Consider the following 15027-nt stretch of genomic DNA (forward strand, 5'->3'; position numbering starts at 1 on the left):
CATGTGTGCCTGCAGGCCAGAAGAGGGCGCCAGATCTCATTACAGATGGTTGTGAGCCACCATGTGGTTTCTGGGAATTGAACTCAGGACCTCTGGAAGAGCAGCCAGTGCTCTTAACCTCTGAGCCATTTCTCCAGCCTGGGGCTGTGCTTCTAGACCACATAATTTAGAGTAGTACATTTTATTAGCAGCAGGGGTGAGGACTAAGGGGAGGGGGGTGCTCATATATTATTAATCATAAAGAGCAGTATACACCTTTACTCCTAGTATTCTGGAGGCAGAGGCAGGCGGATCTCTGTGAGTTTGAAGCCAGCCTGGTCTACAAAGTGAGTTCCAGGATAGCCAGGGCTGTTACATAGAGAAACTAAAAAAAAAAAAAAAAGTGTTTCCCAGGCATCAGGTACAGTCAGGTATAGTCCTTTAATCCCCATACTGCAGAAGCAAGCAGATCTTTCTGAGTTCTAGGACAGCCAGGGCTGAATAGTGAAAATCCTGTCTCAAAAAAAAACGGTGTTTAGCAAGTGGAAGTTATGGAAATAGAGGCAGGAGAATCAATGGTCATCCTCAGATACATAGGGAATTTGAGGCAAAACTCTAAAAACTTATACATTTTTTACAGAAGTAAATTAAGGCAGATGTGAGCTATGTCTGTAATCCCGGAACCTAGGAGGTAGAGGCTGCCCCGGATTGTGGTCTGAATACTTTGTTCCAGAACAGCATAGGAAAGAATGAACGAAGGTCCAGTTCACTAATGGAGCCCAGCCTGCCATCTATCTCCCGAGTGCGCTCTCACAAGCTTCCGTTCTTCTTCAGGCTCTGGCCTCTTGGTTCACAAGTGCATAATGGAGCTGCAGATCTGCAAAGAGTAAAGAAATTGGGAGGTGAACTCTGAGATGAAGCGGAACTGAGGCAGACATGAACTGAATGGAAAGTCAGACTCCTAGGCATTAGTTAACCTAAATTAATAAGTTAATTAACCTAGCCCATGCTGGCTAACTTCCCTCATGGCCCATGGTGCTGACAGCCTCACTATCTGTTACCTCTGTTAGCAGCTACCAGGGCAGGCCCCTTCCTAGGAAGGTTCTAGTCCCTGAGGTGAGGGTTAGGAGTCCCACGTACCTGCAGAGCTCTGCCATCTCACCCTCCTGTTGCACAGTATGTAGACTATGGCTGCTGTGAGAAGGAAAACAATGGCCAGGAGAGAAAGCACTGGTACTACAGCTGGTATGCCAGCTGAAGCTCCTGGCTTTCCTTTTTGCTGGTTGCCCTCCCGCCGGTTTTTATTGGCCTCAGCTTCAGGTCCAGCTTCCGGATCATAGCCTGAAGTGAGCACGGTGGTTTCATAGCCTGACGTGAGGGCAGTGGATTCGCTGTGGTGGGTGAGCTCTTTGTTCAAGGACAGTGTTCCAGGTGGAAAAGTGGACTGCCGGGTACTCTGAATTGGTGCAGGGGTGCTTGTGTCTGGAGGTGTCCCCTCTGTGGCCACTGGGATCCGGGTGCTAGCATGAGGCAAATGCTCCTGGTGGTGGAGACTCTTCCTGTGACCATTTCCACACTCTGGAGAAAAAACAAATAAAGGGTCAGGGCTACTGGAACAGCTGGAATATCTTCCTCACCTATCTTCAGGGCAAGGCCATTTTACACACACACACACACACACACACACACACACACACACACACACACATACCCTGCCACTGCCGCCAGTAAGAAAAAAAAGCAGATTAACCAGAAAAGCAGAACAAGTTGAGTCAAAGTCTGATGGGACACAGGAACCTATTTCATTGTGCTTAGACTGGATGAGGAATGGACAGCTGTATGATTGGACAGGAAAGGTTCTGATTAGTGGTCCTGAACAAGGGGGGTTGGGGTATAGCATGTACCAGACCCCTGGATTAAGTCTCCAGTCCCCACCCCCACCCCAGGGTATCAGGGAGGAGACCAGTAAGGCCTTGCCAGATTCTTTTTGGCCTCCGAGTCCTGGCCAGGGCTCCTATAGCATGAAAGTATCCATTATGCCTCAGTTCCAGGTGACATAAGTCATGGAATTCCTCTGTGGCCTGCTGGCACCCAGAAAGGTGGGGAAAAGTCAGAGTGCTTTGCTTTGTTGAGTCTCTCAACTGCCAAAATCACCTATTGGGTGTCATGTTCTGAGCCCAGCAGAGGGAGGGCACGGGGAGCATCCAGGGGACGGTTGAAGAGCTGTGTCTACAGCTCAGTGGCCGAGTTCTTGCCTAGCATGTACGAGGTGAGGTCCTGGACTCATTCCCCAGTTCTGTGCAAGAAGAGATTTGGGGCAGGGCAGCTGAAGGCCAGGGGAGGAAGACAGTGGCAGAGGGACAGACGGACAAGGATCACAATCCACAAAGACACAGGGCAGGCAGGGGTGCTGCACTGCATTGGACCCTGGAGGTACTTTCCTCCTCATCTATAGCTGTTCTGGGACTCACTTCGTGGTAACAAGGCCCAGGGTTATCTGGGAGGGTTGAAGGAAAAATGTAGGTCTCTGTAGCCAGAAAGGCAGTGTGGGTACCATTGACACCAAGTAGACTATTGAAGAACATTTTATATTTTCTATCTTTCTTTTTTGTTTGTTTTTTGGAGACAAGGTTTCTCTGTGAATCCCTGACTGCTCTGTACACTAGGCTGGCCTCAAACTCACAGAGATCCACCCACCTCTATCTCCCAAGTGCTGGGCTTAAAGGTGTATGCTACCACACCTGGCTTGTATGTTTCTTGTATGTTTGAAAACTGGCTTATGAATACTTAAGATCTTTTCATTTAGTTGATTGAAGTTTTTGGTTTTTTTTTTTTTTTTTTTTTTTTTTTTAACCTAGAAAGAAAAAAAGAACTGTAAAATATTGAACTCAGAGTTGGGCCTTTAATCCCAGTGCTCAGGAAGGCAGAAGCAGGCAGATGTCAATGAATTCAAGTTCGGCCTGGTCTACAGAGTAAATTCCAGAACAGCCAAGGCTACACAGAGAAGCACTGTCTTGAAAAACCAAAACCAAAACCAAAACCAACAAATCATAAAAAAATTGAACTCAGTAAAATACATGCTGAAAATGTTTGGGGATTAAACACAATAATATCTGCAATTTATGATGGCAAACATTCCAGAAAGGGCGAGTTGGAAGGGAGAGAGGTGGTACACGCCTGTGGTCCTAGCACTCGTGAGGACCACATTAAGGGCAGGAAAAAAAAGCAGGAAGAGCGATGATGGATAGATAACAGGACAGGTTTGCAATAATGCAAGTATAGTAAATTGCTGTAGAACCAATACTGTAATTATTACCGATTGTGTATTTGCTTTATTATGTAAGTAAATATAAAATTGTAAATCAAATATTGAAGAATGTAGTTGGTGTTCTAGAGGTTGTTCGCTGTATAATTCTTTCAACTTTTTGTTTTGTTTTGTTTTGAGCCCTGGCTGTTCTAAAGCTCTCTCTGTAGACCAGGCTGGCCTCAGATTCACAGAGATCCTCCTGCCTCTGCCTCCCAGAACGTTAGGGTTATCCACACCTGGATAAACTCTTTCAACTTTAACGTTTATTTTCATCGTTAAGTATTAGAAAATGAAGAGACTACCTTCAAGTGATTTCAGTTAAAATACAATAGTGAAAGCCTAGCCTGTTGTAGAGACCTGTAATCTCAGCTACTAGAGAGGTTGAGGCAGGAGGGTGACAAGTTCAAGACCATCCTGGTCAACTTAGCCAGACCCTGTCTGAAAATGTTTAAAAAACAGGGCAGTAGCTCAGTGGTAGAGCACTTTTTTAGCATGACCAATCTTGAGTACACTCTATATTATAATAGTGACTTCAAGAAAATATAAAGTAGGGCTGCAGAGATGGCTCAGTGGTTAAGAGCGCCGGCTGCTTTTCCAGAGAACCTGGGTTCAATTCCCAGCACCCACATGGCAGCTCACAACCGCCTATAACTCCAGTTTCAGGGGATTCATAAATTTACACAAAACATGACTGCATACGAAGTAAAAATAAGTTATATAAAAAGAGAAAACGGCATGTGTGGTAGAGCAAATTGGCTGAAACCAGGAAGATGATGAGTAAACGATATTGAGAAGGCACAGAATTCGAAGAGCACTTCAGGCAGAGTTAGAAGGCTCTAAATAGGAAAGTGCTGTGTGGCAGAGGCAAAGGGAATTGTAGGACGGTGGCCCGCTGGAGAATAGAAAAGGCTCTCACCTTTGCTGTCAAAGCAGCTTACCAGTTCCCGAACCCACGGGTCTTGGCTACCCCCACACACACTCCTGGACGGTAACTGAAACCTGCAAGACAATCAGTCTAGTCTCCTATGACCACTCCTTCCCATTCCTACTTTTCCTCATTCCAAAGATGTGAAGTCACCCAAGGTGAGCCCCACTAGAGCTGGAAATCCCCAGGTAAGTGAAACTGGTAAGGAGCTAGGCTCCCCCATCCCGACTGGGTGTTCAGGTCCTCTAACTCCCGGGGTGGGGTGGGGTGGGGTAGAACTCTGTACCTGATGAAGAATGGACAGCGATCGTATGTTTTCAGGTGTTTTCGGATATGATCCACAGTAGCAGGCGGTACCAGGGTGCCAGAAGGAATTCTCCTACCGCAGGAACACCTTCCGGTGGCACTGCCCTGGTTGCCATCACCTGAAGGGGAAACAGGGATCGGCCTTGGTGCTCAGACTATTCGGTTTCCAACTCAGCTGTCTCACCCGCCAGACCTACCTCCCCCACTCCAGTGTAATGCCAGTCCCAGCCTAACCCACACAGCCTTCCCCTAGTCCTAGCTACTGCCTTTGGCAGCTCTGGGCTGAGTTCTTAATCCGCTCAGTTCTCGTGCCCCTCCACGGCTTCCATTCTGCCCCAGTCCCGCCCCTTGACTAACCTGGCCGGGCCAGCAGATTCAGCAAGAAGAGAGAGAGCACTAGGGGCAGGGGTCCGAGGCCCTGCCTCATCTCCGGGCTCTGCGGAGCTGGTCGCCGCCAGGGCACCTAGCCGACATCCAGCTGATTCTCTTGCTTCCAATTCTTCACCCCGCCTGCCTCAAGTTCTGCGGAGCTGAGGTCGGGGAGAGGGCGCGAGGTGGTGGTGCCCTCCGTCCCCGCGCGATATCCCGAACCGACCGTCTGGTCAGTACCGGGGAACCTGCGCTGCGCCCAGCTCCCACGTCCGTCGGGGAACCCCCGAAGGCGGAGCTCCTTCACCCGACTCTAGACTCACCCGCAGTCGTGGGGTCAGCCAAAACTGCCTAACAAAATCGAAAGAGAGCTCGGGCTGTGGCGCCGCAGGAATCTGCGAGGACGAGGAGCCCCCCTCCCCGCCCCCCGAAGAATGACTCGGTTGGGTTCCGGGATGTCAGACTTTCGCCTGTCTGTCTGCTGGTCTGTAAAGTGGATGACCTGCTAGATCCTCCTTCTCCGCTCCAAGATGCTTTCACTTCCCTGGTCCGCTGTGTCACAGTGGGATCCAGTCACATGGCCAAGGTGAAGCAGTCAAGCAAGTCAGCAAGTCACCAGACCTGTGGGTGTGCGCACGCACTGGCCAGACGCCCTAAGCGTGCCACCCAAGGTATGAGCAGTGGGCTCGGGCAGCCCTGACGTCACGCCGGTCCTCCAGCACGAGGTATTTACCTTCGAAAAGTGGTGGCGGCTGCAGGTACCGGAGGAAAGGAGCGGCCGGAAAGGGGGTGGGTTTACTGGGGCTTATACCAAACTGATCCTCGCCCAAGAGAAGCCTCAGGACTTCACTCTCGCTTGTATTTCCCACCGATCAACAGATCCCAAGTTTTTCCCTTTCTCAGCAAGCCTTTCCCTGCAGGATTAGCCTTACCTCGTGTCTTCCCCTAATTCAAGTCTCGCTTTAGGAGTTGAGTCATTGATTTTTGTGCCCAACTATGATTTCATCCCTGATTTAACCCTAAATATTCACTTTCCAATTTAGCTTCCCTCCATCCTTATTCCTGCAAATCCTGTTCTCATTTCCTAATACTCTATAGGTTTTCTCTCAAACCCTTACCCTTCTCCTTTTTTGTGACCCAGCCCAAACCCTCACCACTACCCTGTTCCTGACAGTTACCATACGTCCCTTTCTGCTCAGTCTGGGTCTAGGCCCTGTGTGTCTGAAGACATGGAGTTTGTGTCAGGATACCGGGATGAGTTCCTTGATTTTGCTGCTCTTCTCTTTGGCTGGTTCCGAAAGTTCGTGGCAGAGAAGGGGCCCATGGGGACCAACCTTGAGGGCCGATGGCGTCAACTGGAGGCTCAGATAAGGAGGCTGCCCCAGGACCCTGCCCTCTGGGTGCTCCACGTCTTACCAAACCGTAGTGTGGGCATCAGCCTGGGGCAAGGTGCAGAGCCAGGTCCTGGTCCAGGCCTGGGGGCTTCCCGGCTCCTGGGAGATGAGCCTCCACTCCACCTGAAGGACCTGAGCCCTTATGTCAGTTTTGTCAGCCTAGAGGATGGGGAAGAAGGGGAAGAGGAAGAAGAGGAAGAGGAGAACAGAAAGGCCAGTTCAGGCATGGAGAAGATGGAACCACAGGGAGGTGGGGAGCCAGCCCCTTCAAGCAGGGAATTCCCCCAAGAAGCAAAGCCTCCAGCCGAGTCACAGGTGACCCAGCAAGAGACAAGCTGTGATGATGGATCCCGAGAAGACAGAGGAGAGGATGAGAGGGCTCCTGAAAAGAGGAAAGGGCGGAGGAGTGGTGAGAGCCAGGGTGACCCCGCCCTGTCCCCTCTCCAGACACCTTCCTGAATTCCTCCCATGTCACTCAAACCCAAGTAGAAGTCACAAGTTGGTAACCTTCACACAAATCTGATTCCCAAAGTTCTGCCACGACATGGTTTTGTCTTTTAATTTGAACCAGCATCTAAGTACTGTAAAGAATGAAAATCCAGAGACCTTGCATCTTAAGGAAAATCCAGGTTCTAGGGCTGGAGAGATGGCTCGGAGGTTAAGAGAACTGGCTGCTCTTCCAGAGGACCCAGGTTCAATCCCCAGCACCCCTAAGGTAGCTCACTACCTTCTGTGACTCCATTTCCAAGGGGATCCAACACCCTCTTCTGCCTCCCACAGGCACTGCATGCATGTGATGTATAGACATACATGTGGAAAAAACACCCATAGGCGTAAAATAACAATTAAAGAAACAAAAACCCCGATTTTGATAAGGTGCCTGTTACTTACATTCTGGCCCTGTATAGCAGCTGCCCTGCCCCCTTTAGAAGGGGACCGCCTCTTTGATCTAGTCCCTTCTACTCATTGAAGTTGTCTGCCCCTCAAGGCATCTAAACTCGGTATATCTGACTGTGACTATCTGCCCCCTTCTCTCACCCAAGTTTTTCCTCTTTCCCCAGAGGCTGCCCCCCTGCACCTCTCCTGCCTTTTGCTGGTGACAGATGAGCATGGCACCATCTTGGGCATTGATCTGCTAATGGATGGAACCCAGAGCCTAGCCACTGAGAATCTGGCTCCTCGGGCCTATGCTCTCCTTTGCCACAGCATGGCCTGTCCCATGGGCTCTGGGGACCCCCGAAAGCCCCGGCAGCTTACTGTGGGAGATGCCCACCTGCATCGGTACATGTATCTGCTATCAGAGGGTGGGAAGGTGTGGGATCTGAACCCCCCCCCCCAGCCCTTTCAGCCTGATGCCGCCTTCATCCCCATGCAGAGATCTGGAGAGCCTTGTCCCGAGGCTGGGCGTGAAGTTAGCCAAGACCCCCATGCGGACATGGGGCCCTCGGCCAGGCTTCACTTTTGCTTCCCTCCGGGCTAGGACATGCCATGTTTGTCACAAGCACAGCTTTGAAGTGAAGTTGACACCCTGGTGAGCACCCCCAAGGCTGGAGTCAAGAGAAGACTCCAGCTATCAGACAACCAAGTAGAAAGGTGGGTGAGGTGGGGGGTCCCAGGAGACAGACAGAGGGAGGGCCAGGAAGGTAGGAAAGGGTAGGAAAAACAAGTGAGTCTCAGGATGCAATACAAACACGCCCGGGTTGACACATGAGCAGATTACAGCCCACAGGACCCACAACAACGAATAGGTGTCGATTACCCCTGTGTCCCCAGCCCCCAGTGCAGTGCCGTCTTATACTGTGGGGAGGCTTGTTTCCAGGCTGACTGGCACCGATGCCCAGATGATGTGAGCCACAGATTTTGGTGCCCGAGACTTGCCGCTTTTATGGAGCGAGCAGGAGAACTGGCAAGTCTGCCTTTCACCTATACCGCAGGTACCATAAGAAGGTCAAAGTGGCAGGGAGGGGACCCTGGGACCAGGTCTTTGGGATTGGATCCAGGGCTTGAAGAATGAGTATTTGGTTGAAGTCTGTATCCTTGGAATACAAGCTGGTGCTATGTATTGGGTATGAGGGATCAGAGACAGAGCAGCTGCGGCCGAAGGACTGGACCCCTGAGAGAGACCAGGGCATTTGAGGGCATTGATTCAAACGCTTGCTGCCCACTTCTACTACTGTCCAGTTGCATGACCTCAAATATTTCACTTAGCCAGGCATGGTGGCACATTCCCAGCACTTGGGAGGCTGAGGCAGGAGGACCTAATGTCCCAGGCCACCCTGTGCTACATGACACCTTGTCTCAAAAACAAGACAAAACAAGAGCTGGCCCTGATAGGCATACCTGTAATCCCAGCACTTGGAAGGTGGAGACAGGAGGAGCAACGGTTCAAAGTCATTCTCTGCTACATAGAGACTTTAAAGCCAGCCTGTGCTATAATGAGACCTTGTCTCAAAACAAAAAATTCCCACTTCAAACCGAAGTTTCCTCGTCTGTAAAACAGAAATGCTAGCGAATATAAAATCACATTTAATTATTTCAAGGGTTATGTAAGCTCTTGGTGCCTGGAACATGGTAGACACTCAGAAAAGAAATTCCCTCCCTAGACAGAACCAGGCTCAAGGTCAGGGTCCTTAGCGATAGCAGAGGACAGCTAAAGTCCGGGGCCTAGCCACCAAGCCTCCAATCTTCACCCCTTCTGCAGAGGTGACCAGTGAAACCTTTAACAAGGAAGCCTTCCTGGCCTCTCGGGGCCTCACTCGTGGCTATTGGACCCAGCTCAGCATGCTGATTCCAGGGCCTGGTGCCCCCAGGAACCCCTGGGGCAGCACACCATCCCCCAGTCACCTTCTCAATGGTATGTGGGTCCTCTTGCCAGGAATGGATTCTTAAGCCTAGAGGGAAGGTTGTGGGGTTGGGGGAGTGGACCAGATCCCATATAACCACTCCTATACACACCACCCCTGGACTAACACTATTTTAAGTCTTTCTACAGACCTCAAAGGACTCGTTTCTGCCTGACCCATGCAATAGCCCTGCCCCTAGGCTAACTCCAGCTTTGCTCCTTCTCCCAGGGTGCTTAGCTCTTCCAGGAGGAGCAGGGAGACAAGGCAGGTAGGGTTTACAGGTCCTAGACACCGTTTCTCATCCACTCAGGTGATCCTTACCAGCTTCTGCAGGGAGACGGACCTGCCTTGATGCCTCCGGTGCCTCTAGACCCACCCAGGAGCCTCTTTGGTGAGCTGGAGGCGTCCTGAAAGAGATAGGAACTGGGACAAAAACCCTGGAGGGGGTGGCGGACAGACACCTGGTGCCTGGGAAAGCTGGGGCGGGGGCGTGGTGCTTATTAGAGATCGAGGCCCAAGCCTGGGATCAGACCCCCCATTAAGACAACTCTCCCCAGGTTCATGGCAGGATTACTACACATGGCGGGGTCTTAGCCTGGACTCCCCCATGGCTGTGCTTCTCACCTACCCGCTGACTGTGTACTACGTCATCACCCACCTGGTACCCCAGTCCTGTAAGGAATGCAGCCAGGCCGGGAGGGTGAGGGGTAGGGGTAGCAGTAAGGGAGTCCGGATCTTTAATAAGTGGACTTCTCACCAGTCCCTGAGCTCAACATCCAGAACAAGCAGTCACTGAAGATCCACGTGGTTGAGGCCGGGAAGGAATTTGATCTTGTCATGGTGTTTTGGGTAAGTCCCCACTCAGAGAGTGAGCATTGAAAAGATGGATGTGGTCGTAGCGTGGGACCCTGAGCTGACCTTCTCTCTGTCTCTTAAGGAGCTCTTGATCCTTCTCCCCCACGTGGCCCTGGAGCTACAGTTTGTGGGTGATAGCCTACCACCTGAGAGTGACCAGCAGCATTTTACTATGCAGAGGGTAAGAACTAGAGAGGGTCCTGCTTCTCCAGCCCCACCTCTGATAGCCTGGCGGGACCCTCCCTCTCCTTCCCCTCCACCTTCCTCTGCTTTTCCTGGTGCTCCCATTACCTGGACTTCCAGTGGCTTCCCCACCCCACTCCTGGACCCACAGGATGGCCCTGAGGTGTCTGTGCGTCCTGGTTCTGGGGTATCAGCACGGCTCAACTCTGGGACCAAGGAGAAGGGAGGGCGAAGGGATCTGCAAATCAGGGTGTCCACCCGGCCCTACCACCTGCTCCAGGGACCCAAGCCTGACCTGGTTATTGGTAAGAGCCTGGGGCTCAAGGATGGGGATGTGGGGAATGTACAAGAAGCGCACTGTGGACACCGGTGTCTTCCTCTCTTGGCAGGATTTAACTCTGGCTTTGGTCTCAAGGACACATGGCTGAGCTCTCTGCCCCGACTTCAGGTGGATAATCTCACCTACCCAGTTCCTTTCTTTCCCTAAAGGACTGAGCTCACCCACCCCTCAACTGCTCCACAGACTTGGGGAGAGAGTACCTCTCCAGCATCCTGGTCTCTTCCGAGGCTTTATCTATCTGGGAGGGTGGGGCTTGGGATGTATCTGGGCAGGAGCCTCCCAGGGAGTGTCTGAGGGCCCACCCAAACCTCAGTCTCTCCGAGTGCCAGCTTTCTTCACTGAGAGCAGCGAGTATGGCTGTGTGATGGATGACCAGACCATGGCGGTGGCCACAGGAGGGGGCACCAGCTCGCCACAGCCCAACCCCTTCCGCTCCCCATTCCGCCTCAGAGCTGCTGACAACTGCATGCCGTGGTAAGGGCTCATGGCTGCCTATTGCTCTCCTGACCCCTGATTGATATACTCCACAGCCTAAAAGGTCTCTGTACTCCTGGGGTTCTCTTCGCGCCAGCCTTACAACCCTGCATCTTTGGCCTCGGTACTCCTCTCCTTGCTGGTCTGGACAACCTCCAACACAAACAGCCTTTTAGATCCTACTCACAACATCTCTCAACTCCTCACCCTACTCCTAAAAAGACTCTTTTGCTCCTTTATTTTTTTCTGGGGATCGAACCCAGGCGTCAGGTTTAGAGTCCCTCACACCACCACCAACTTAACTGCACCTAGCCCTGAGTCTGTGCCCTAGCCTCACCAGCCCTGCCCCCGACCACGCCCTCGCTGCAGGTACTGCAACGCCTTCATCTTCCATTTGGTCTACAAGCCTGCCCAAGGCGGCTCCGTCCGCTCGGCACCCGGCCCTGCACCTCGACCCCCAACTCCCGCTGCTCCTCCTGTCCCCGCTCGAAGGCGCCGAGGAGAAAAGAAGGCTGCGCGCAGGCCCCGCCGGCGCAGATGAGTGCCCAGTTGGCAGCGGTCCATCCCTTCCCAAGCCGCTTCCGAAAGGAAAACACTCCAAGGCCTCCGGGAGGACTGAAAGTCAGCACACATGAAAGGTTAAATAAAATCCCTTGTTTGAAGCCTCTGAGTTATTCACCCTTTGACTTCACCCTCATGATCCGTTCATTATCCTGGGAATGGAGATAAGGATTTAGGGATAACATCCTCCGGGTCCTTTTTACTCTGCTCTCTAACTCGGGTGGGGAGTGGGATGTACAACCTTCCCTAGTAATCCCTAAATCCTCTCCCAGTGTTGGTAAGACGTTCTCCAGTCTGGTAACATCCAGGTCTCCCACCAAAACAACGAAGAGACCAAAAAGCAGAAAGTGGCCTCCCCTAGCGGGGCTGGGAAGCAGAGAGCCTCCATGGGACACAATCCACACTTGGTTTGGAGTTTTGAAGAGCCTCGGGAGGCAAACTCCACCTTCTCCCATTCTTCACAATCCCACACATCCAGAACCTAGACCTCCCTGCCAACGTCCTCTTCAGGAACCTCTCTTTCTTACCCCCACCCCACCCCACCCCAGCCCCACCCCCAGTGTAGGTTGGAAGGGAGGTTCGGTAGACAATAGGAAAGCTGTTAAAACTGCATGGGGACCAGAGGCCGATATGGTGAGCCGTATTACAACAGGATTATGCAAACGGAGCCTGGCTTTACAAGATTTCCCCACGGCCAGTCAAGAGCACTGGTAACTGCCCTTTATGACAATATAATGGTGTCTCCAGAGGCCAGCAAGACGGCTCAGCAGGTAAAGGCGCCTGTGGACAAGCCTAGTAAAACCTGAGTTCAGTCCCCAGGACCCACCTGGAAGGAGAGAAGCAGTTTCTGCTAGCTGTCCACTCACCTCCACAGGCACAGGCATGTGTAAATACGCTGTATACGTAAGTATATGATAAGTAGGTTTTAAAGTTTTTAATGTAAAAAAAAACCAAAAAAACCAACAACAACCCATATCATTAGCCTTACAGAGCTGTTAAAGAACCCCCCAAGCCACATGTGATGACTTATTCTGCAATCCCATCACTAAGAATCTAAGACAGGAGGATTGCCTTCAGTTCAAGGACAACCTGTGCTATAGTCTAAAAAAATGGTGCTTGGAGGTGGCTTTCTCCTTCCACCATGTGGGTCCTAGGAAAGGAACTCAGGTGTCAGGCTTGGGGACAAGCATCCTCAGTTGAGGAGCCATCTCACCAGCCCCAGTAGTTTCTTAATACAGTGTCCTGCTCACACTAAAATTTCTCCAGTTATCTCAAACATGCCTTTGGAGTTGCTCTGTTCCGATCAAGAACTAATGAGAGCTGAGTATAGTGGCAGATGGCTGTAATCCCAACATCTGGGAAGCTGAGGCAGGAGGAGCTCCCCAAATTCTAGGCCAGCCTGAATGACAAAGTGAGACCTCACCGAAAGAACGATGGGGGGGGGAGGGGCTGGAGAGATCAATGGCTCAGAGGTTAAGAGAACTTGCTTGCTGCTCTTGCAGAGGACCCAGGTTCCATTGCCAGCACCCACATGGTGGCTCACAACTGTCTGTAACTCCAGTTCAAGGGGATTGGATGCCATCTTCCGACCTCCTTGGGCACCAGTCACACAAGTATGCACATGCAGGCAAAATATGTACACACATGAGATAAAATGAATGAATCTAAATTTTCAACATTTAAAAAAAGAATGAGGGGATTGAGGTTTGCACACCACCTTGGTTATGTCTCTATTATTCTTTTTGTTGTTGTTGTTGTTGTTGTTTGTTTGTTTGTTTGTTTGTTTTAAATTTTGAGACAGGGTTTCTCTGTGTAGCTTTGGGCCTTTCCTTGATCTTGCTAGGTAGACCAGGCTGGCCTCGAACTCACAGAGATCCGCCTGGCTCTGCCTCCCGAGTGCTGGGATTACAGGTGTGCGCCACCAAAGCCTGGCTAAAGTTCCTATTATTCTATAACAGACCCCTGCCTCTTCTCTTGCATTTTCACAGAGCTCATTCATTGAGAACCTAAAGAAGCAGCTTGTCCCCTGGACTGTTTCTCCTTCTGAAACTGACTGCCGACTGCTTCCTCCGGGTGCATTTGTCCTTTTTTCGTGTCTTTAATTTCCACAAACACACCATTAGATCTAGATGATTGGCAGTGTGTTTTCAAGCCATCCTCACCAACCTCACTCAACCAGCTACGCTCATGACTTCTAGTTCCTCTGTCCCCTCGAGCCAGACATCTCTAAATAACAATATGCATTCTGTCATCATGGAATTACCCATGCTCTTGCTCAATCATTATTTCACTTCCTTAGGGAGGGAGGCATTTCCTGCTTCATACTTGAAAGCTAGACAGACACATCCCACAAGCCCTGAAAACACCTTTTATTTCCCCTTTCTCGAAATCATAATTCCTAGTCTACCCTTTTAGTTACACACTGACAAAGGGCAGGCACTACATCTGTCTCTAAAGGTGTGGTGGGGCACAGGCCTAGGAACTTAGTATGCTGTGTATCGAATTACTCCCACACACTCAAGCTTTCCGCTCCCCTCCTTATCATTTCTCCTTAGCTTCAGTCTCTGTAGTCAGAGAGGAGAAGCTGGGTTTCCGGGTGAGCTGAAGAGAAACAAAATGTTTCACTGCTCCTTCTCCAGCCAAAAATAAACTCCAAATTCCTGGGGGAAAAAAAGGAAAGGATATGCTTATCTGCAAGCCGTGGGATTGCCAAAGATTCCTTTACTCACTTTGTTCCACTGACCCGTTCACTTTTCTCCCATGAACAGACAGTACTTTTCTAATACAAATGTTTCATAGCTGGGTGGTGGTGGTGGTGCATGCCTTTAATTCCAGCACTCAGGAGAGGCAGGTGGATCTCAGTGAGTTTGAGGCCAGCCTGGTCTATAGAGAGAGAGAGTTCCAGGACAACCAGGACTACACAAAGAAACCCTGTCTTAAAAATCAGAACAAAAAGTTTTATATGCAAACTGCTCCTTTATGAATTCACTTCCCCTGAGCATGGTTTCATGCCTGTTATGGCATAAATTGAGAAGGCTGAAGCCAGAGACCTCTAGTTCAAAGCCAGGTCCTGAGACTCTGTTCAAGAAGAAAGAATGAAAGGAAGAAAGGAAGGAAAGAAAGAAGGAAGGAAGGAGAGAAGGAAAAGAATAAATAAAACCAGGAAGAGATTATTTCATAGTGTATAAATTATGTGAACTTCAAGTTAGAGTGTCTATAAATCTGTTAAAACAGAGCCATAAACATCACTTTGCATATTATCTGATGTTTTAGGACACAAATGCAGACTTTGACTATAATAGGCTTTCTGTCCTCCCCCCAGCCCCCCACCCCATAAAAGGGTTCTCTGCTGACACAGTAAGCCAGATTAAGCTGAATTGAAACAGTATATATAAAAACAGGTTTATTTGAGCAAAGCAACTTCCGGGCGGGTTCTCTAGTCTCAGAGATCAAGGCCAGAGAAGCCATACACCCAATCTAAAGCAAGGAGA

At 50.5% G+C, this 15027-nt stretch overlaps 2 protein-coding genes across 3 annotated transcripts; one reads left to right on the forward strand and one right to left on the reverse strand.

Annotated features, from left to right (window-relative positions):
- Positions 1-372: 372 nt before the first annotated feature.
- On the reverse strand, positions 373-6136 carry Cxcl16 (C-X-C motif chemokine ligand 16). Its single transcript, XM_036197843.1, has 5 exons — positions 4875-6136; positions 4498-4636; positions 4203-4285; positions 1120-1557; positions 373-856 (listed from the first exon to the last, which is right to left on the reverse strand). The coding sequence occupies exons 1-5, from the start codon at positions 4942-4944 to the stop codon at positions 810-812; spliced, it is 777 nt and encodes a 258-aa protein (XP_036053736.1). The 5' UTR covers positions 4945-6136; the 3' UTR covers positions 373-809.
- On the forward strand, positions 4821-11637 carry Zmynd15 (zinc finger MYND-type containing 15). Of its 2 annotated transcripts, XM_036197842.1 has the most exons (14): positions 4821-5611; positions 6086-6689; positions 7342-7561; positions 7656-7811; positions 8054-8214; positions 8982-9134; positions 9434-9514; positions 9681-9797; positions 9884-9972; positions 10061-10159; positions 10313-10466; positions 10551-10609; positions 10815-10975; positions 11345-11637. In XM_036197842.1, the coding sequence occupies exons 2-14, from the start codon at positions 6116-6118 to the stop codon at positions 11514-11516; spliced, it is 2196 nt and encodes a 731-aa protein (XP_036053735.1). In that variant the 5' UTR covers positions 4821-5611; positions 6086-6115; the 3' UTR covers positions 11517-11637. The 2 variants fall into 2 exon arrangements, with proteins under 2 accessions (XP_036053735.1, XP_036053734.1); XM_036197841.1 differs by having other exon boundaries at positions 4821-6689.
- Positions 11638-15027: the final 3390 nt, after the last annotated feature.

The sequence above is a fragment of the Onychomys torridus genome, chromosome 8 (genome assembly GCF_903995425.1).
Source record: "Onychomys torridus chromosome 8, mOncTor1.1, whole genome shotgun sequence".
Taxonomy (NCBI): domain Eukaryota; kingdom Metazoa; phylum Chordata; class Mammalia; order Rodentia; family Cricetidae; genus Onychomys; species Onychomys torridus.